The 22,202-nt window shown below is 48.0% G+C and overlaps 2 protein-coding genes across 3 annotated transcripts; both read right to left on the bottom strand.

Moving 5' to 3' along the window:
- Positions 1 to 23: 23 nt before the first annotated feature.
- LYPLA2 (lysophospholipase 2) lies at positions 24 to 4,669 on the bottom strand. 2 transcript variants are annotated; one of them, XM_044237423.1, is made up of 10 exons: positions 4,452 to 4,669; positions 2,851 to 2,953; positions 2,533 to 2,564; positions 2,337 to 2,402; positions 1,822 to 1,869; positions 1,641 to 1,711; positions 1,424 to 1,497; positions 1,246 to 1,347; positions 970 to 1,161; positions 24 to 884 (listed from the first exon to the last, which is right to left on the bottom strand). In XM_044237423.1, the coding sequence occupies exons 1-10, from the start codon at positions 4,652 to 4,654 to the stop codon at positions 834 to 836; spliced, it is 942 nt and encodes a 313-aa protein (XP_044093358.1). In that variant the 5' UTR covers positions 4,655 to 4,669; the 3' UTR covers positions 24 to 833. The 2 variants fall into 2 exon arrangements, with proteins under 2 accessions (XP_044093358.1, XP_044093359.1); XM_044237424.1 differs by having other exon boundaries at positions 970 to 1,143; positions 4,452 to 4,533.
- A 1,949-nt stretch (positions 4,670 to 6,618) lies between these two features.
- PITHD1 (PITH domain containing 1) lies at positions 6,619 to 13,350 on the bottom strand. The gene is made up of 6 exons (XM_044237422.1): positions 13,121 to 13,350; positions 12,385 to 12,428; positions 11,948 to 12,025; positions 8,903 to 9,007; positions 8,097 to 8,205; positions 6,619 to 7,540 (listed from the first exon to the last, which is right to left on the bottom strand). Exons 1-6 carry the CDS (start codon positions 13,316 to 13,318, stop codon positions 7,439 to 7,441), a joined length of 636 nt encoding a protein of 211 aa, XP_044093357.1. The 5' UTR covers positions 13,319 to 13,350; the 3' UTR covers positions 6,619 to 7,438.
- Between the last annotated feature and the right edge of the window lie 8,852 nt (positions 13,351 to 22,202).

Raw genomic sequence — 22,202 nt, 5'->3', positions numbered from 1 at the left:
CCCTCGGACAGAACCATGCAGCCTGAGAGTTGAAGCAATTTAATTTTATCGGAATCCAGGACACAACAAGAAAAACACCCAAAACCACATGGAGACAGAAGACGAGACACAACTCCTCCCCCACCGCCCCCCGGCGCTAGAGTGGGGACAACGTGGGGTGGGACAGCTGGGGGAGACCTTGAGCCTCAGTCCAGCCCTGCAGGCTCCAGGCCTACGGGGGAACAGGGGAAGGGGGGGGCAGGGCCCAGCCCCCACATTGGGGAGGCTAAGGGAAGGCCCCCTTCAAAGGACTCTGCCCCCTCACCAATACCCCTGCGCAGGGGCAGGTAGCCCACAGCAGCACAGGGGCCCAGGGCCATGGACACATTCATGATTGAGAAGCAGCTGGAGAGGAGGAGAGACGCACGATTATCTGGGCAGAATCACTTGGGGTGGAGTGGTAGGTGGGGCCTGGGAGGGCCCCATGGGCCAAACCCTGAGGTCACAGGAGGGGGCCCAAAGCGGGGCTAGTGAGTGAGGTCCTGAGTGAGTGGGTCAGCGGCTGGGCCCCTTTCTCCCGCTGCCTACAGCCCTGCCCAATACTGCTGCCAGGGGGGCCTGCCTCCAGGGACACGGGAGAAGAGGGCAGCCTACCCCCTGCTGCAGAGAGCCAGGAGGCTGAGGCCAGGAAGGAAAGCCTGGCCGGGCCTCAGCCCACCTGCCCCAGAGGCCTATGGAAAGAGGACAGGTCAGGGATGGTGGGGACGGGCTCGACCGGCTCAGATCCAAGATGGTGCCGCGCGTGCTGGGCCCCCCAGGAGCTGGGGGACTGCGCTGGAGGCCAGCGCCTCTGGTTAGACAGGAGGCAGCAGCTTCTCAAGAAACTCCTTCACAGCTGCCATCTCCTGGGGGTGAGGAGGGATTGTGAGAGGCTCCCAGCTGGAGGGGGGAGAGAGGGTTAGGAGCAGGAAGGGGCCCCTCATCACTGACCTGAGGACAAGAGCTGTGCATGACACCTGGGTAAGTCTTGAACTGGACCCTGGCAGGTGTGACAACAGACCGGAGCTTCTCAGCCGTCAGGGCTCCAAACCGTACTGGAACCATGGGGTCCAGCTCCCCATGGCATTGAAGGATGGCCAGGTCCTTGGCACTGCCGTTGGCTGCCTGTGGGCCAGACAGGACCTCCAGGGCAAAGCCAATGCTTCGGCACAACTCCCAAGCCACAGGAGCCTCAAAGGGCAGGAGTGGGGTCGCGGAGACACTCACCTGGGGGAAGGCCCGGTGCAGAGGCAGCCAACAGCTCAATGCGACAATGCCAGCCAGAGGGTGGGGACAGGTAAGGGCCGTGTAGAGGGACAGGGCCCCACCCTGGAGGGAGGAGAGAATGAAAGGTCATGAGGGCACAGCCCACCTCCCACCTCCCACCCCCTCTGTCTCCCCTCACCTGTGAAAAGCCTCCCAGGACGATTCGATTAGCAGGGATCCCATTCTTCATCTCGTGCTCAATCAAGGCCTTGACTGGGGTAGGGGACATGACTGAGTAGGGGAAAAGCTGCTGGGGCCCAAGGAAGGGAGCCAGACACTGCCCAAAGCTTTCTTGGTGGGGGGGGGTGCGGTGTGGAGAGAGGAGGGCGGATGGTGAGGAGGGGCTGGGGCCTTACTGTTCTCTGCTGCCTTCTTGATGCCAGCCTCGTCCTCGGGGGCATCTGGACTCAGCCCCATCAGGTCAAACCTGGGGGAGGAGAGAAGTGTTGGCTCCTGGAAGGCCCTGGCCAGGCCCCTGCAGCTCTCTCCGCTCCCATCCTTTCTCCCCGGCCCCGCACAACACCCCCACCAACTCACCAGGAGGGCATCACCATCTTCATGTTGAGGGTCACAGGAATCCGGGGTCTGGGGAGGGGCAGCAAGAAAGGCCATGATGTGCAGAAGGAATGAGAAAGCCACAGCAGAGAGCCAGGAGAGGGCAGAGTAGCCCCTGGGGGCCCCTCCCAACAGGCAAGGCCTGTGTTTAAGGTGTTGCCAGGCAACCTGCCACGTGGGGCTGGAGGCTGTGGCTGGGGCACCAGCAGAGCAGCAGAGCCTGACACTCGGTGTGACGGGGTTCCAGCTCAGTGGGTGAGTACTTGGGGAAGGGGCCCAGGATCTCCTGGGTCTAGGAGATCCCTGCTCTAGGAGGGTCTAGGGCTGGGGGCTGGGGCTCCAAGCTCCATGGGAGTGAAGGCTGAGAATGGCACCTCTAACTGCCCTGGGCCCAGACCGCAGGATGCAGCTGGCAGGAGAGAACAGGCCTGAGACCACAGGACCACCCCCCGGCTGATCCCCAGCCTCAGCTCCTTCCTTGCTGGGGTGACACTCACGCATGGGGACAGATGTACTTGACGTGAGGGAGCCGGATGGTGGAGAGGGCGTCAGCCCAGCTGTGCCTGTAGGAAGGGGAAAACAGCACCAATGTGGGGAGGGAGAGAGGAAGGGTGCAGACCCCCCCCAATCCTGCCCATTGGGCCCTTCTCCACCTTCCCAAGGAAGTACCCCCTCCCTCTCCAGGTCACTCACCCTGTGTCTCCAAGTCCATGTAAAAAAATAACCTAAGAAAGGGTCAGACATAGGGAGGTGGGAAGAGGGCAGTCACCACCCTGCTCTCATTTCCCTGCAGTTCTCCAACTTCGCCCCCCCCCCCGCGCCCCCAAGGACCTGGAGGGAACTGTGGCAGCAGCCAAACAGGCTATTAACCCGTCACCCCCGGCTTCAGTTTGCTCCCTTCTCAACTATATCACCTCCATTTTTCCCCACACCCCTTCCAGCCAGTTTCCCCGGCCGGGCTGGGGGCCGGGCTGGGGGCTGCTGAGGGCGGTTGCGGGTGGGGGGCCTTACCGCGGCCGTTTCCCGCTCAGCTCCAGACACGGTGGCAGCATCGGTGAGCAGGGGCACAGACATGGTGTTACCACACATACACTGCAGGCTCCACGGCTGGGGCCTGTGCAAATTCAGGGGAGCAGTCAAGAGCAGAACCAGGCAGTGGGGAGAGACTCCTGATACAGGAGAAGAGCCTCAAACCGAGGGCCCACTCAGACTGTCAGTGCCCCGTAACACCCTAGGTTCTGTTCCAAGGTGCACCAAGAAAAGACGGGCAAGGCAAGAAAAGCAAAAAGTCTTGGGCCAGAGCAGGTAGGAAGTTTGCCTCCCTTCCAGGGGTGAAAAGCAGAAGAAGCCACCCTAGTGCCCCTGGTTCTGGCCCACCACATAGCCTGAGCTTGCTGGGGATCCAGAGGGGCAGAGGGAGGGCTGAGGGGCTGTGGGGGAGGGGAGCCAGGGCATCCCCTGCTGTCGCGGTCCCCCCACTAACTCCCTCCTTCCTGCTCTCTGATCATCGCGCCTCTAATAGAGCCCCGGGTTCCCTCCTCCCCAACTCCCAGCCTTACTTGAAAATGAAGGGGAGAAAAATGCCAGAAAGTATGCTTTCAGACCCCACCCCCAACACCCCCCCACACACATATTTTCTCCAACCTCCCCCCGCCCCGACATCCAGCCCCCACCCGGCCTTCACAAGCAGTTTCTGGCTCAGCCATTCCTAAAGCCCCCCCCCCGGGCTGCCCATGTCCCCAGAACGAGGCACAGACTCCCATCCACTACCCACCCCATAACTGGTGCCCCACTGAATGGTGCTACCTGCTACTGCTAGTGCCCACTGAATCCAACCAGGTCCCCCAGTTTGACCATGCTCTGGGACTCCCAAGCACACAAAAGAATGTGAGGATGGTTGGCTTCTCCGCATCCTTAGCATCCTCCAAAGTCCCAGAAGCTACCTGCCCCTAGGCGCCTACCTTCCCAGTGGTGTTCAACCACTTCCCAGTGGTGTCCAACCCCCCCACCACCCTTCCCACAGCTTCAACCTTCCATCTCTGACCCCAAATGTGCCTCTCCATGTGGGATCCCTCACCTCTGACCCTGGGGTCCTTCTTCCCACACAGGGATGCACCTTTCACCCTAAGCTGGGATTCCCTTCCTTCCTTGCTGAGAGACTTCCACCTCTCACCCCAGGGTCCCCCTTCTCAAAGTGATGTCTTCCCCCCTGAACAGGGAAGGGAGCTCCCCACAGTAACTACTTCCACCCTAAGCCAAGGGCTCCCACTCTCCACACTAGGAACGACTGTTCTGACCAACGGTCGCTCCCTCCCTACAGTGACATTTTCTACCCTGAGCCAGGACCCTCTCTTCTGCTTTTGACCCCGGGGAGCCCCAGCCCCACAATGGGATCTTCCACTTCCGACCCTAAGTCCGTCCCATCCTAGCCGGACGCCTTCTTACCCCTCTCTACCCGCAAAGTCCCCAAGACCGGCCAGCGCCTCTTCGCACTTCACTCCCCACCCCCATCCCTCACAACCGCGGTCGCCTCCCCACTCGCTAGGACCCCCGCGGAGATCCGGTCTCCTCCCCTCGCCTTCCCTCTGTCGGCTGGCCCCGGACAAGGGTACCTCCACTCCCTGGGGGTTTCGAGACCTCTCGGGCGATTCTCCTCTTTCTCCTGCACAGACACACACTCTTCCCCCTCGGCCGCCCCCGCCGGAACTTCCGTTTGAGTCCCGGGAACCCAGCCATCGCGCTGCCGGAAGTAGCCTGGCCAGCGGTACGGAACCCGGAAGTGGGCGTCGGCGATCCGCCAGATAGGAGCTGCCATGTTGGGTACGGTGGGGCCACTCCCCGTAATGAAGCCACCGAGTCCCCGGCAGGTTCTAGGCAGCGCGTCGGTAATTCCCGCCCGCTATCACCGCCCATGCGCCTCCTGAAGGAGAGCTATGCGGAAGGAGAGCCAGCGCTTACACTAGCATAGTTTCGGATGGGTCATACACTGGATGGAGGGCATCGTGCACTGAAGCCATCCTTAGTGGCCATCTCAGTCTCCACTCTTATTCTAAAGATGAGGAAACCGACGCTCAGGGAGGGGAAGAAAACAGCAATTTCAGGATGACACTGTAATGCTGCCTCTCTGCACCTGCTTCCTGACCTGTAACACGGTGATAAACACCGCCCTGCCTACTTCACAGCTTTCCTGTTAGGCTCAAATGAGGCCGTGTGGAAATGCTTTATACACTGTAAAATTACAGCCTGAGGACTTAATGACTAAAAAGAACCCTGGGAAAACAACAGAGATCACATCAGGACAGCTGGACAGGAAGCGTGTCTTAGCTCTGCCCTCAACAAGCAATGCCTTGTGGACAAGGCACAGAATACCGTCAATGAGCTCCCGTTGTTAAGAACAAAAGGGCTTCATTTTGTCCTTTGCTACACGATAAAGTGGAAATGGGCTCCGGGGCCACAGAAAGGCTGGAAAGGGAAGCTAATTGGGTTGCAGGGCTATGTCCCTAAGGGAACATGTGGGCACCTACAAACAGGAAATGAGTGATGCTGCTACCTCAGCAGCTTAGGACTCATTCTCCCAGTGTAACCTACAGTAGTTTTCTTGAACTGAAAGAAAACAGCAAACTTGGGAACTCCAAGTACTTTTCCAGACTGAGAGGCAGTTTGTCTGAATTGCTCAACAGGTCACAAAAACAGAGCCTAAAATACCAGGATTCTGAACAGGAAATCTTTTGAGTCCTGAGGACTGCAACAAGCCGAAGAACCAGACTGGATGTCAGAAAAGGATGAGTGTGCCCAGACCACGTAATTGCCAGCCACCCACCCCCTGCTCCAGGAGCTCTGCTAGGTCTGCTTATAGAAGAGCAAACAATTCCTCCTGCACCCCCAATTGCCTGGGACCCTGGGGCACTTCTTCAAGTTCTTGTACAAATTCTTCAGAGTGAAGTTTCAAATTCAGAAGCCCAGTCCTAGGGCCTGCCTACAATTAGGCTTTAAATAGTGGAACTAATGAAGGGATAGTCTGGTCTAAGACGTTCCTCCTACTCCAAATTTTAAAACATAGCCTTTATTATTATTTTTTTTAATCTCCAAAATGATCCAACTGAAATAAAGAGGCAGTGGCTGAGGAATGGGACCCTTAGAGCATCAAGAATTGTATTTGCACTCTGGTTGATTTCAGGTTACGTTTTAGAAATCTTGAGGCTTGACAAAGTTTGGTGGTGGCAGGCTTTCCCTTGGACAGGCTGGAGAAATAGTGTGGGCCAACACTTCAGAGGAATTCTCTCAAGAGGATGAGATTCAACACTAATTACCATTATTCACTGTTTCTTTTTCTGCGAAGGTAGAGAATACTGACCATCTCAAATCCCCTCATTTTAGATACTTAAACTGTCTCCAGTTGCTGTCTTGACTTACAAAATTTAAGTCCAGTCTTGGGTCCGCATATGCTGCTCACTTATTTTCCTTGCTCTCATTTCTTCTGGTGAGCTCCGGAATCTGTTCTCCCTTGTTTTGTAAATGTCACTCCACAAGTTACTTCCTCTCATGAGAACTGGACCATGGTTTGTAACCTCACCTTCCTCTTTACAAAGTGTGGGGGAGTGGGGGGGGGGCGTGTAGGAGTGTTTTTAGTCCACTGTACCTTTCCTGGAGAAAATGATCTAGTCTTAAATTGTGGCACTAAAACCTACTTAGTACAAAACAACAACAGAAAATGTCAAAGTTCCCAATAAAGTAAAAGTTTCATCAGTACTACCAAGAAATCAAAAGAATATACAAACATTAAGTCTGGCAAAGATTTATTAGGAAGCTTATTAGTTACGGTGAATAAAAACCCATGAACAGAAGAACTGAGATCTCCAATATCGGGCATTGCGCTTACGACACTAGTTAGAAGCTAATAAACATTAAGGATGTCCCAAGGGGAATCTTACATAAGTCCCAACCAGGATATCTCACACAGAAATGATGCCCATGCTCTCCCCAGACTGCTTACCTAGGCAGTAAGAAAAAAGACCTCAAGCTACTGAGCATCATCAGGCGATTCCTGCTCTTCTAGCTCTAACCATGGGACACTAGTACATAACAGACAACTCCAAGATGGGCAACTTGACAAGAATGCTGAACGCTGACAGGAAGAAAGAGCAAGCAGGGACAAGTATTTCTAGCTGGAGACCCTCCTGATGGCTAACAGAAACACAATGCTGAGGGCTTCAGAAAGTTTACTGGAGCCCAGGAATAGTTTCCATTTTTTAAAAAAAACAAGTCACACAAAAATCCTGCCACAAAGCAACAAGACACTTGGGATCCCGTGGCCACACTGACTGGAAAGGCAGACATTACCCAATGACTGCCAGATGCTGACCAGCCCAAGACTCAATTTCTAGGCCCTAGAGAACCACGATTGTCCTCAGCACCCACACTACCCTCTCTGGTGGCGTGGGCTTCTTCCATTAGCCAAGTTTCTGCAGCAAGCCCCAAAGACAAAGCTTGGCAGAGGCTGTGGCACCAACTCTCTCTGGAACCTTCTCTCTCTGTCCTCCCCAACAGGATGCTGTACATCTTCACCGACACAGCGCCTCTGTGGGAGCCCTGGCCAGTCTTAGGAAATGAAGTGTGTCTGTGGGGTAACCTGATGGACCCTGTGGTCTGCTGGGTTGGCTGATGCTTCGTAATTGCAGATGGTCACCTCATGTCGGCGAAGCTGCAAGAAAAGGGAGAGTCTGGGTCAGCTGGTCATTTCTCAGACCACACACTGGAGTAGTCCTTATTCAGGTTCATTTCTGGAAGTCACCTCTTCCCCCTTCTGAAACTTTTATCCTAGGAAGACTGCAAAGATCACTATCAATAATTCACCCCATAACTCAAAAGATTTATTCCCCCACTATTACAGTGCCATCATGAGAGAAGAGGACCTTATCTATCTTGTTTATTATCTTATCTCTGGGTACCTGAAACAAGAAAAGTTATCAAAAATGTCAATGAAGAAAAGAATCTCAAAGTGAAAAAAATGAATTGATATCAACTGTATTATTTCAATTCCCTTAAAAATACCTATGGCCTGTCAAAAGAGATGGACTGGTTACAGAAACGAAACCAAGAAAAATTATACACAGATTGAGAGCAAGTGGTATCTCACTTGCTCTTTTTTCCTTTCCTTAGAGCGTCCATATCACAATATACAGATGTAATCAAATGTATGTACATATGTGCAGGGTGGCGGGGGGGGGAGGTTAGGTATGCTTCCCGCCCCTTCTTACCTCAGTCCATTCTCCTCTCAGACCAATATAGAAGACCTTTGTGGTATCAGCTCCAAAGTTTTTTGAAATATGAATTGAGAGATGATAGACGTTTGAAAAACGAGAAATTCTAGAGTATGAAAGGAATGGATAGAGAAGACACAGGTTAAAATTCAATGACTATCTCACCACCAGGACAAAAACAACAATTTCAGCTCCAATTTGTGGTTAAAACCCAGGTAAATGTTGGAGAACATTTGGACTCTTATGTATCATTCTTCTCTTCTGGACAAGAATTGATTCAGTGGAAACTACCTGAGGATCTTAACCAGGTCCTGCTCCAAGCAATAGGAATAGAAAAATGAGTCAACATTGCCCTGCCCTCAAGGAGCAGGAATGAGAAACGCTGTCTGACCAGGCAAGGATCCTAACCCAAGTTCGGTGTTGATCTCACCAACCTTCCCGTTAGGAAAAAGAACCAGTGAAGACGTAAGGTGGTCTTGGGTAACGTGGTCTACTGTAAACCCACTATGCAAAGAAGAATTCTGAAACCACCTTTCCCAAGACCGCCCGAGGAGATCACTCAGATCTGTCAGCTTACAAGTTTAACAAGTCTATGGATAGCACTCTATCTCTGCCAAAAATTAACCAAGCTAAGGATCAAGTTTCCTCCACTGTTTGAACTCATTTCTCATGCTAAGAAAGCAGGAAATAGGCCAAAATTAAACTGCAAGCTCAGTAAGTGCTAATGCATATATGTTCACTGCAAATGAACACCTGCTGTTCCTCAGGAGATGCCAGAGAGTGGAGCCAGGCCAAATGCTTACTTTGTAGCATACTCTAATTCTCCCGTAAGATCCCGATTCAGACTAAAGGTCTGATCTGGCTCCCTGTCTGTATCATCAAAGGACATCTGTGGAATGTTTTTGTACCTGAGAAAGAAAAGGGAAGAAAAATCAAGAAACGTGCCTTATCACACTGTGCATATTTTTCAGTTTTTCAAAAACTCCTTATTGACTCAACTGCCTTCAGTTTTATCAAAAGGAGATCAAATTTTAGGAATGGCATTTTACTGGCATTTATACACAAATATCTTTAAACCAACAAGAAAAGAGCTGAGAACTACAACATAAGCCAGTGGCATCTTTGAGTGGGTTAAGATCACATGAGAAGCAACACACAAAGAGGAGGCTCAAACCAGGTCACGTGCAGCAAATGCATGGAGAGAATCAGCAACTCAGCATATTCAGACCAAGCTGAGGAGGTTAAATAAAACAGCTTACTCATGGGAGAAAAAATACTTTTGGCAGAAACCTATTAAACAAAATTAAGAGATAAGAGCAGGTAACTTAACCCTCGAGCAATTTTTGTGTTCAAAATTACCCTATATATTGAGTCCTCTTACAGTTCTTTAAAAAAAATAAAATTGGGGGGTTTCCATTTTGGAAAGAGCACAAAAGTCTGCCAACTCACAACGAGCTTTGGAAAGTCAAGTAAAACTGCTAGTGAAGAAAAAGTTTTTCAAAGAAATAGCTAAGAAACAGCTGTCTCCTCCATAACTCTCAGATTCTAAAGACCTAAGCCACACCCCCACCATCTCTACAGTGTTTTATTAACACACCCACACAGGAGGGGCCTAGACATTAGGGGCAGCAAAACACATGTAATTTCAGAAACCAAATGTTTGCTTCAAAGTGTTTCTAAGAATGATGCACAGAATAATAACAGTGAACATTTATGAGTAGCATTATGACAGGCAGTGTAGCACTGTAGTTAAAAGCAGTGTCTCCGGAGCCAGACTTCTAGGTTTAAAGAGTGGCTCTGTCACTTACCAGCTGTGTAATTTTGGGGAAGTGATTTAACCTCTCTGTATCTGTTTCCTCACTTAGAAAGTGGGAATAGTGATAGTACATATTGCATACAATGATGAGATTAAACTAAATCAATTCTAAGATATGTACACTTTAAAATTTGACAATGGAAAATTTCAAATATATACAGAAGCAGAGAGAAAAATACAATGAATATCCATTTATTTATCACTCAGCTTCAATAATCAACATCATCTCTATTTCCTAACACCCTCTTTTTGTTTGTGCTTGATATTTTAAAGCAATCCCAAACATTTCACTCATGTATTTGTTTTTTTTTTTTTTTTCTTAAAAGATTTTATTTATTATTTATTTGACAGAGAGAAACACAGCAGGGGCGCCTGGGTGGCTCAATGGGTTGAGCCTCTGCCTTCGGCTCAGATCATGATCTCAGGGTCCTGGGACTGAGCCCCATGTTGGGTGCTCTGCTCAGCAGGGAATCTGCTTCCCCCCTTCCCTCTGCCTGCTGCTCTGCCTACTTGTGATCTCTCTCTGTCAAATAAATAAATAAAATCTTTAAAAAAAAGAGAGAGAGAGAACACAGCAAGAGAGGGAACACAACCAGGGGGAGTGGGAGAGGGGGAAGCAGGCTTCCTCCCTGAGCAGGGAGCCAATGTGGGGCTCAATCCCAGGACCCTGGGACCACGACCCAAGCCAAAGGCAGACGCTCAATGACTGAGCCACCCAGGCGTCCCTTTAGTATTTATTTCCAAAAAGTAAGGACTTCTTAAAATACCACTCTTAAAATGATAACATTTTACAAAAATTAACAATTGACAGTAATTCCTTAAAATCCTCTAACACCTCGTCTGTGTTTAAATTTCATTAAATACCAACTTAACCTTTCTAGATGTGTCAGTGGCATGTCACAGTTGAATAAGCAAATGTTTAAAAATTAATGGCATGTAAGAGAATTACAATGAATGACAACTTAGATCTGGTAAAGTATAATATATGTAAAGTGCCCAGAACCAAGGACTATTTAAGTATTTGTAACTGGACATTTATTATGTTCTGGACTTACTATAAGCTCTTTACATGTTATGTATCAATCATCTCCACAGTCTTAAGAGGTTCACACTATTACTACTGTCATTTTACATATGAGAGCACTGAGATAAAGAGAAGGAATGCCCCAAAGTCATGCAGCTCACCAGTGGTACAGCCAGAATGTGAACCCTAGCAGTTTATTCCAGAGCCCACTCTTCACCACAACACAACACAGACTTCTAGTTTTCTCAAGTCTATCCATCTCCCCAGTAAACAAGTCTCCAAAACCATCAACTCAAACGTACTGTTTCCTTAAAATGATTAAATATGTGGGTTTGGTTTCAAATTCATGTTTCTAACTTTCAAAAACAGTATCAATTTCTTAAATTTCTCACTTAAATTGACCAATTTTTCAGGAAAAAATTTTTTTTATGTATAAAGTTCTTCTGGTATTTCTTTCTCTACCAGTCAAAAAAGTTTCCCCCTTCTTTTAGGAAGGCTATGCCGGACTAAGGCAAGCTGTCAAAAATGGAGTACTAACCCTGGTAGCAGCAGGTTTACAGAACTTTGCTAACTACAGGACATGCACATGCAGATGGAGAAGTAATTCCGTGTCAACGAAAACACACGCTAAGATTTTAACCGTGTGAAATAACACGGGTAAATTTGGAAACTAAGCCCAAGCGTAGAAACCACAAAGATCATTGAGATCTGCAGCTGGGTTACTAAGAAAACAGCAAAGTCATCAACAATTGGCTTTTAATGGATGCTCTCTCGATGAATGGTGTCACAGCAAGTACACAAGCTACTGGCCCTAAAGATGGTTAATCTAAAAAAGTCGTTAAATCAGGAAGAGGTAAGTGTATTCTGATACAGAACAAGACCAAGATTTGGGGGGAGGGGAATATTTAACCCAGTAAAAAGAAAAAAGTGTGTCATTCTGGAATAAAGTGCTACCAGAGAAAAAAGAGAACTAGGAGCTTCCTGAGGGCCTCAGCCCTCACCACTTACAGTCTCATCTCAGAGGGGTGTGAGTCATCATCCTCTCCCATTATAATGATGCCTTTGAGCTTGACATTGCCTGTAAATCTGCCAAAATGCAAAAGAAGCTGTCAACCTGGGTATGAACTTTTGTGTAGCTATGTGACCCTGGACAAGACCCTTCCCCTTTCTGGGCTTCAGTTCAACTCATGTGTCAGACTTGTACCAGAACATTTCTAAGATCCTGTCTGCCTCTGGCATTCTGCAGTTCTAAGATATTTACCTTGACTCCTCAGTTATCTTTCAACAGATACATCTTTATGCTTTCCTCCTCAAACCCACCACACTGTAATTTCTCCCATTCCTAGAAACAGATGTGTGCCGTTGACACAACCAATGAATGAATCCTGAGAAGACAACTGGGTATAGCCTATCTAGCCTGAGGCAAACACCAAGGAGATACTTACGGAATATTAAACAGAAGCTCTTCATCTGCATCACTTTCAACAAACTGGAGGGGACGGGGAGTGGGGAGGAGAAAGCAACAAATATTTGCTGAGAGCCTACAATTTCAGGCGTCTTCCACCCTGTTCTATGACTGGAGTTCAAGGCCAATAGTCAACCTCCCTAGGTGTTCCAGCACTTATTAACTTGATGTTAATAAGTTAATAGTCTATAGACCATCCTCTGGGAGGGTTCTTCAATGGGGAGCCCCTGAATGAACTTCCAGACCCAACTAGCCTTCTGAAATTGTGTGTAAAAATCCATGCCAGAGCGTTCAAACGGCTCTGTGACCCCACAGTGGTAAATGCTCTAGAACGGGTAGCACGCTTCTTCCGCCTAGCCTGTCTTTGGTCTGCATCAGGTGATATGATCAGGCAGTCACTGGGACTGGCAGTCAAACAGTAGGGAAAACGCCCTCACGGCCATCCTCCGCCACCTCCTGAAGCTCTGGAAGAGAATACTGACTGTGTAAAGCCAAAGCGCCCCTTCCCCTCTCTGGGCCTCAGTTCCTCTATCTGCAAAATGGGGAGACTCGACCCTGTTTTCTTCCCAGGGGCAGGACAGGTGACGGGCACGGGAAAGCGCTTGGCAAGCGGGCTGTCGTTATTTTTAACAGCAGCACTGAGGCCGACAGAGCAGAAGGGAGGCCCCGCGCGGGTCCCCGCCTCGCCCGCCCGCCCCAGGCCCCGAAAGGCCCACCTTGGAGCGGTCGGTCCGCTCCTCCCACGGCTTGAAGACACCGCGGCCGCTGCCCTCCCGACTCTCGTTGAGGCACTGCAGCCGCTCCAGGTCGATGCGCAGGTAGAGGCCGTAGGCCAGGCCGCGCTGTTCGGGCGGCTCCTCCCGCTCGGCGGCACAGCGACAGCCGCCCCCGCCGTGGCTGTGGCCGTGCGACATGGCGACGCCGCCGCCCGCGCGTCCCCTCGGCCCAGCCGCCGCCGCCTCCAGCACAGCGCTCACCCCACTCCGCTCCGGCCGCCAAGCGCGCCGCGCCGCCGCGTCGTAAAAGGCGCCCCTGTGCGGCGCATGCGCCCGGAGAGAAAGGGGGCGGGACTCGGAGAAGGTTTGACGCTTGACCAGCGCTTGCAGGTGCCAGGGCGTCAGACCTGGAGGGGGATGGTATGGCTCTCCCCGCTACTCGGGTGTGGAAACTGCAGCTCAGAGAGATTAGGCTCCCGTTCTGAGTAGATGACGGGGTTGGGATTCGGTTCCTCCTCCTCATTAGGCTAAAGTCTGTGCTCTTTTGCCACCAAAGTTGGGAGTTGGTCGAGGAAAGCGTGAGCAGTGATAAGGTTCGGAGGGTTGGGAGCAAAACGTTATCGCCGCTTCACATGTGCACCAGCCGGCTTGTAAAGCTCACAGACTCACTCTCATAACCACTCTCTTCATAGTGGGCTTAGCGGTCGAGAGCAGGCTTCACGGACGACCGGATCTGGAGACAAGTCCTGGGTCTGCTACTAACACTGTGACGCTCTCAATAAGTCATTTTCCCCATCCCGAGACTTCGTTTCCTCGTCTGTAAAGTGGGAATGATAACATGTTATAGGATCACAGTGAGTATTACATGAGATAATGAATTTAACTCTTCACAGTGGCTGACACATGGTAAAATTTCAATGGCTGAGTCAGATCTTGGTTCAAATCTAAGAACCGAGGACTTCCTAGCCATGTGGACTTTGGCAAGTGACTCAACCTCTCTGAGTCTCAGTTTACCACTGTAAAGTGCAAAGATCGGACTAGATGACCTTTAAATCCCCTTGCCATGTGACATATCAGAGCAGTTTTTTCAAAAACTGTGACCCATTAATGGGTCTTAAAACCCATTTAGACTGCTGTGACTAACATTTAAAAAAATAAAATAGTGTATAACTTAAAAACTCAGAATATATCACACAATTTATAGAATTTTGGTTCCAGTTTGGGGTTTGTGCACTCAGGTGCAATGTAAAGTGTTTTTCATGTTGGGGGTTGAAGTCAAAAGAATTGGAAGCCAGTGTTTAGAGTTGAAATGATTTTGGATTCACAGCAGACTGTGTTCTTACTGCTGGTGGGGAGGGGGAAAGACAGAGGATGTAGAGAGAGTTATGGGATACTCTGGATACCCCGTTGTCTTTCATGCCTGGCTCTTGTCTGGAGTGCCCAGACAAGACTGGGGGCTGGCAAAATACAACAAAAAGATATCCATCTGGTTAAGTTCTACTAAAAAATATTTTGATGTCTGCGGTGCCTGGCTGGCTCAATCAGTAGAACATGCGATTCTTAATCTCAGAGTTCTGAGTTCCAGCTCCACACTAGGCGTGGAGCCTACTTAAAATATTTTGATGTCCTAGTTCAATTCTTTGTGAAATAGGCAAGCTTGGTTCTGGTTCAGAACAGTACAATGTCAGATTATTTCTACTTTGCAATCGCAGTTTCAGGCTAGGAGCCTGGCACATAGTAAACACTTGGCAAATATTTGTTTAATTGGATGACAGAAGCCTTTTGTTGGAAAGACCATGCCCCACTGCAGGACTAACACAGGCCTTACCCAAAACAACTACTCACTTCTGGCTTCTTTCCTGTCATTTTCATCACTCTCATCCTTTACTGATTTGTTGAGTACTAGGTTCCAGGCATTATACTCGTGATTCTGTAGATTACCTGGGCAGTTTTTTTCTGGGGCAGTTTGGCTTGGACTGCGTAATTTGGAAAGGCCCTACTCACCTGTCTGGTTGATGTCGGCTGTCCACTGAGGCAGCGGGGCTATACGCCTCTAGCAGGCCACCTGAGCTTAGTCACGTGGTGGCAGTTACAGAGTTCTAGCAACGAGAGATGGAAGACCCAATTGCATGAGCACTTTTTAACCCTCTTCTCCTGTAATTTTTGCTAATGTGCCATCAGCCAAAACAAGTTTCATGGCCCAATCCAAACTTAAGGGTGGAGGTATTGACTACACCTTTTGACTGAGAGAACTACAAAATCCTGTGGCTCCTTTTCCCTCCTCCCCAATATATCTGTATTAATTATCTTTTGTTATCTAACCCATACTCCTACACATAACAGCAAAACAAGTTAGTATTTATCTCAGTCTCTCTGAGCCGGGAATTTGGGAATGGTTTATCTGGGTGGTTCTGGCCCAGTTCTCTCACAAGCCTACAGTCTTTCAAGGCTTAACTGGCGCTTCCAAGATGGCGCACTCACATGGCTGGCAAGTTGGTTCAGGCTGTTGACTGGAGGCTTCACTTTGTTTGTCATACACACCTCTCCCTAGGACTGCTTGAGTGTCCTTAGGACATAATAGCTGGCGTTCACCAAAGCAGAGAGAGCAAGGAAGAAACCACATGTTTTATGTGCTAGCTTAGAAATCACGTATTGTCAACTCCCAGATATCGCATGGTTCCACAGGTCAGCCATATTCAAAGTGTGAAGAACCTGTGTCAGGGTACAAATAGCAGGAGATAGAACTCATTAAAGGCTGGCCACCACACTACCATCCATGCTAAATGACCATTGACAATGTCTTTCGTTTTCTCTTATACTTAATTTGTAATTTAAGTGAAGATAAAATTCATCTTGAAATTTGAAGATATTGCTGTTTTCTTCTAGCTTTGAGAAGTACACTGCCATTCTGATTCCTGATTCTTTGCCTGGTTGTCTCCCCCCCCCCCCCCCCGCTCCCTTTCTGGAAGCTTTTAAGCTTTTCTCTTGGTCCCTGGTGCTCTGAAATGTGATGATGTTGTGCTTTGTTGTGGTTCTTCTGTGAGTCACCGTGCTGGAGACCTGATGGACCCTTTCAGTTTTGGAATCTTAGAACAGAAAGTGAGCATACAGGTTAGGACATCCGCACACTTGTGCACAAGGCCCCTTGCAGAGGAACGCAGTTAGGGGCATGAAGAAAAGGGGGCATGGGGCTATCGTCCTGCTTTTCTACCTTCCACCACCCTCTAGAGCAGAGCTCTGAGAAGCCAAGAAATTTGAATGTGGCCTTCCAGGTCATTGTGAAGGTTTATTTTTCAAGGTAGCCCAATAGGCTGTATTTCATTTAACAGCTCATGAAATCCATTTGTAACTTTTTAAAAAGATTTTATTTATTTGAGAGAGAGACTGAGAGCACCAGTAGGGGAAGGGGTAGAAGGAGAGGGAGAAGCAGACTCCTTACTGAGGAGGGAGCGCCCTGGGATCATGACCTGAGCTGAAGGCAGACACTTAATTGACTGAGCCACCCAGGCGCTCCTCATTTATAACTTTTTTTTTAGATTTTTTTTTTTTTAATTTGACAGAGAGAGAGAGATGGAGAGAGAGATCACAAGTAGGCAGAAAGGCAGGCGGGGGGGCGGGGAGCAGGCTCCCTGCTGAGCAGAGAGCCCGATGCGGGGCTCTATCCCAGGACCCAAGATCATGACCTGAGTTGAAGACAGAGGCTTAACCCACTGAGCCACCCAGATGCCCCCATTTATAGCTTTTTAAGTATGCCTCCAAGGTGTGTACTTTTACCCCAGTCCTGCAAATATTAGGTATGGCCTACTGGGCAAGTTGCTTAGTTACTCTCCTCAGATTTGTCATACCTAAAATGGCAATAATAATAATAATAAATAATAATAATAAATTCTGTAGGGTTTTACTATCAGGGTAATGTGAGATCATGCATGGAAAATGGAACAACGTCAGTAGGAAAAAAGTTAAAAAGTAACTCACAGTTGCTAAGAGCAAGACTTTGGCGTAGCGCCCCCGTCTGGTTGAGTGGGAAAACTGCAATTGCTTCAAAGGGCTGGCTTTGGCGGAAACCAGCAGTTGCAGAGTAATTTAGCTCTGATTTGGGAATAACGCCCTTTTGCCTCTGCTTACTGGGCTTACTCTACCTGTCCCTTCTCTTGAATTCCTGTGCTGCAGGGGTGACTGAGAACAAATGGAAATTCTCACTAACTTCTAGGACTCTGAGGCGTAGGTAGGAAAAGCTTCCAATTTTTTTCTTTCTCTCATTCTCCGGTTCATTGGGAATATTTCTGTGGTTCAAGGACTGCTAAATTTGTACCTTCTCACCCGTCTTAATTAGGCTGGAAGGAGAGAACCGTTTTTCTTTTGGTTGCCTCTGTGTGGCAATCTGAGAATGTGGTAAAATAATCTCTAATAATCACGTGGCACTGATAATATGCCAAACACTTGGCCGCAAGGTCCCTAGGGCTTTACTTATATTGTGTTTTAAACTTCATAATTGCAGGTGTCCTATTATGATCCTCATTTTATAGATGATAAAACTGGAGCGCAGAGAGGCTTAGCGACTTGCCCAAGGTCACACAGCTGATGAATATTGGAACCAGGACTTAAACTCAGGCTGTCTATACTCTTAACCACACTGAACCTTCTCCAAATAGTAATTACCATTACTGAGTATTTCTGAGTGCCAAGGTGAGACCCCAGAGCTCAGGCTTTTAACCACCAGGCTGTACTTAACCAGCGGGGTTACTTTGGACATTCATTTCCCTCAAAGCTTCAGTCATAACAATAGTCCTTTACTAGATGCCCATTCCATGTGGGGTACATCACCTTATTCATCATCAACATTCTGGCTAACATGTCCTGAGCGCTTTCTATGTGCCAGGCACTGTCTTTGGCACTTTATATGTTTTAACTCATTACATCGTTGTATAATAGTTCTGCAGGGCTGATGTATTTTCCTCATTTTTGGAGGAAGAAACAGAGACACAGAGAGGTCAAGGGACTTGCTTGAGGACACACAGCTAGGAAGTGTGGGATTTGAAGCTGGGTGGCTTTGTAGATTACCTGGGGGTCCAGGGCTGTTGCAATTGTTTTGGGAGTCTTTGATGCTGTTAGCAAATATTTCCGGTTCTCTGTGTCCAGGCACATGGAGGGGTTGTACTTCCTTATCTCCTTGAACTTGGGCGCAGTCAGTGAAACATGGTGGAAATGATGGCTGTCACTTCTGGACGTAGCTTAGCGGCCCGTGCAATATTCTTCACGTGTCCTGAAAAACGTAGCAGCACAGTTCATGCCCTCCTTTGCCTGGGTCTCTGAGAAAGGATAAAGCAGAGCCCCATCAGACCCACAAAGGACACCTAATGTGAAATAGACCCTGTCATTTGGAGCCACCGAAATATGGGAGTTGTTACTACAACATGACCAAGTCCAGGGTTCCTCATCCTCAGTACTATGGACATTTGGGGGCTGATAATATTTTGCTTTGGGAGGCTGTCCTGGTGCTGTGGGATATTTAACGTTTTTTTGCCAAGTGTCTTGTTAGGGGCAAAAGTTGGGAATGACCTCCAGCCTTGCCTAACAGTCTGAGTATCCTGCCAGTCTGAAGCAGACCCCATTTCGGCATGATTTCTTTGTTTTATTTGTTTATTTATTTTGAAGTTTTTATTTATTTATTTGAGAGAGAGAGAATGAGCATGACGGAAAGGGAGAATCCAAAGCAGAGTCCACGCTGAGCGCAGAGCCTGACGTGGGCTAGATCCGTGCGATCACGACCTGTGCTGAAGCTAAGAGTCAGATGCTTAACTGAATGAACCACCCAGGGGCCCCTATTTATTCTAATATGCTGTTAGATTCTGCTAATACTTAGGATAGTCACATCAATATTCCTAAATAAGATTGGTCTGTAATTTTTGTTGTTGTTCAGTTTTCATCCAGTTTCCATGTTGGTGTTATACTAACTTCAATAGCATTTTCCTTCCTTTGGTTTGGCTTGGAATAGTTTAAGTGGCCTTGGTATTATCTGACTTTAAGGTGGGAAGAATTTCTCTATGAAACCATCCAACTGGGAGGCTCTACAATTACTTTCCCTGTTCCTTCTGTAACGGCTCTGTTTCGACTTGACATCTCATTAGGAGTCAATTTTGGCAAGTTTACGCACACACACACATACACACACACACACACACACACCCAGAGAATTATCCACTTCATATAGGTTTCCTGATTTGTTTCATGTATTTGTGGCCCAAGACTTTAAGAGCTGGGAAATTTTACAAAGAAGTCTAGATTTCTGGGGGCACTTGGGTGGCCCAATCACTTTCGAATCTGCCTTCGGCTTAGGTCATCAGCCCAGGGTCCTGGGATAGAGCCCCTAGTTGGGCTCTCTGCTCAGTGGGGAGCCGGCTTCTCCCTCTGCCCCTCCCCCTGCTTACACTCTCTGTCTCATACAAGTAAATAAAATCTTTATTATTTTTAAAATTTCAATTCTTTTTATTTGATAGAGAGTGAGAGTAAGTGAGAAGGGAACACAAGCAGAGGGAGTGGGAGAGGGAGAAGCAGGCTTCCCACCAAGCAGGGAGCCTGATGTGGCTCGATCCCAGGAAACTGGCATCATGACCTCAGAAGGCAGACACTTAATGACTGAGCCACGCGGGCGCCCCAATAAATAAAATCTTAAAAAGAGAAAAGAAAAAAGAATTCTATATTTTTGTCTTCTTAAAAAAATTCTAAAGATGTGACAGCACTGGGCCTTGCCTTCCTTCTACTTTGAGACAATGGGGGATCTAGGTAAATAGATTTCACTTCCTGTTTCTGTCCACCCCCACTATTATCTTATACCAAACTCCTGGTATATGAGTTTGTGATTCCTGAGATAAGAAGGAATTAGGAAGAGTCACTGCTGTTTCTGTGGTTGTTTGGGGCTATAGTTTAAGGGATCTGAAAGGACAGATAGGAGTCCAAAAATAGAAAAGTCGAATAACCCTGTCTGGGGCAGCACAGACTAGGGTTTCAGTTATCAGGAAGGACCTGCTGACCTCAAAGTTAGTGCTCAGCTTGTGACCCTAAAGCTTCAATTTCTATCAATAGGAAATAAAGCTTTTCCTTTCATTCCACATTTCAAGAGAATGAAGGAAGAACATTTATTTTATTTTTTTTAAAGATTTTATTTATTTATTTGACAGAGATCACAAGTAGGCAGAGAGGCAGGCAGAGAGAGAGAGGAGGAATCAGGCTCCCCACGGAGCAGAGAGGCCGATATGGGGCTCGATCCCATGACCCTGGGATCATAACCTGAGCCAAAGGCAGAGGCTTTAACCCACTGAGCCACCCAGGTGCCCCAAGGAAGAACATTTAAAAATAATATTGAGGGGCACCTGGGTTGCTCAGTCATTAAGCAGCCTCCTTCGGCTAGGGTCGTGATCCCAGGGTCCTGGGATCAAGCCCCACATCGGGCTCCCTGCTTGGCAGGAAGCCTGCTTCTCCCTCTCCCACTCCCACTGCTTGTGTTCCCTCTCTCACTGTGTCTCTGTCAAATAAATGAACAAAATCTTCAAAAACAAACAAAACCCAAACCAGTTCTTATTAAAAATAATAATAATAAATTAAAATAATAATTAATTATTATTATTATTAATTATTTAATTAATAATAATTAAAAAATAATATTGAGTTCCCTTTCTCTCATTGAATCCTTACATGAATTCCCGTGAGGTGTCATTATGCCCATTTTATAGGCAAGGAAACAAAGTCCAAGAGGTGTCACAAAGCTAAAGGATGGCGGAGTTGGGATTCGAACCTGGACCTCTCTTCAAAGCTCATGCATAGTTTTCCCACTATGCTAGGCATTTCCAAACCAGGCTGTTCATCACTGGGGAAGTACTTGAAAAGTACTTACTTCCAGATCCGACCTCTGATCTATGTGAACAGATTTCTGTAGTGGGGCCCAAAAGAAATCTGTATCTTAAACAATGATTGGTGCAGTAATCTGATTACTGTCTCCTCTGCTAGACGGAAGCTCCAGGAATGCAGAGACCATGTCTGTCTGATTCAGTGACACAGGATGGGGGCAAAATATGGGCTGTGTCACTGAATGTGCAAACTTCCCAGCTCTGACCCATGGGTCAACTGCAAAGAGCTTATAAACTATCTGCGGCCAATGAGCCACAGCGGTTCTCAAACTTTTTAATGTACATTTTAAGAATTGCTTGGGTTTTTTTTTAATTTTTCATCTTTTTCAGTGTGCACATTAGGCCCCCAACTCCAGAAATTCTATACTTGAGAAACACGGGTGTAGCTATATAAAATTTTCAGTGGCTTGCCCTTTCCACAGAGGATTTTGAAAGGGGTTGAGACAGTAGGCATCACAGAAAGAGAAGTCTGGGGGCCTGTGAAGACAGACTGCCCGTTTCACCATTTGGGCAAAGAATCAAGAGACCCGAGTGGATGTGGAACCCGAGGGGAGAGTGTCTGTGAAGAGGGCATCAGTCAAGGTGATGTGCCAGCCAGAGTGTTGTTCTGGGCATTAGTTACGTGTAGCAGAGAGAAGAAATCACTGTACGCAACAATCAGGGTGTTTTTTGGTGTTGGGGTTTGGCCTAACTCGGGTGTGTGTGATTGTATAGATGGTTAAATGTGACTGACCACCTGTGCTTGGGAATCCGGCCAGCACACAGCACCCTGCTCACCGACTGTGTGAGCTTGCATGCATTCTTAATTTCTTTATGCTTCAGTTTTCTCGTTTTGAAAATGGGGCCCTGACCACCTACCTGGAAAGATCACTATGATCACTGAGACAATGTAGGGGAGTCTGAGGGTACCTGCCACGTGCTGGGTGGTTACTCTTACCTAACTGCCTGCCGGACGGGTGTGCTTCTCTATATCCCCAGGTCTCATCCAGGTTCTGGCTCAGCAAATGTTGAATTAATGAGTAAAGAACAAGGTACTAACTTACAAACTCCGGGAAAATCATCCATCAGATACCACGTTCCGTAATTTACTTCAAATGCATGGTAGCTTCTTACAGTGAGCATTCGATCCAGTAAAGGTTGGGGAAAGTTAAGGCCATACACCAAGAATGCCTTCTTGA

This window comes from Neovison vison, chromosome 2 (genome assembly GCF_020171115.1).
Source record: "Neovison vison isolate M4711 chromosome 2, ASM_NN_V1, whole genome shotgun sequence".
Classification (NCBI taxonomy): Eukaryota; Metazoa; Chordata; class Mammalia; order Carnivora; family Mustelidae; genus Neogale; species Neogale vison.
Note: the sequence above shows the minus strand (reverse complement) of the source record. Positions and strands in the feature narration are given on the sequence as shown.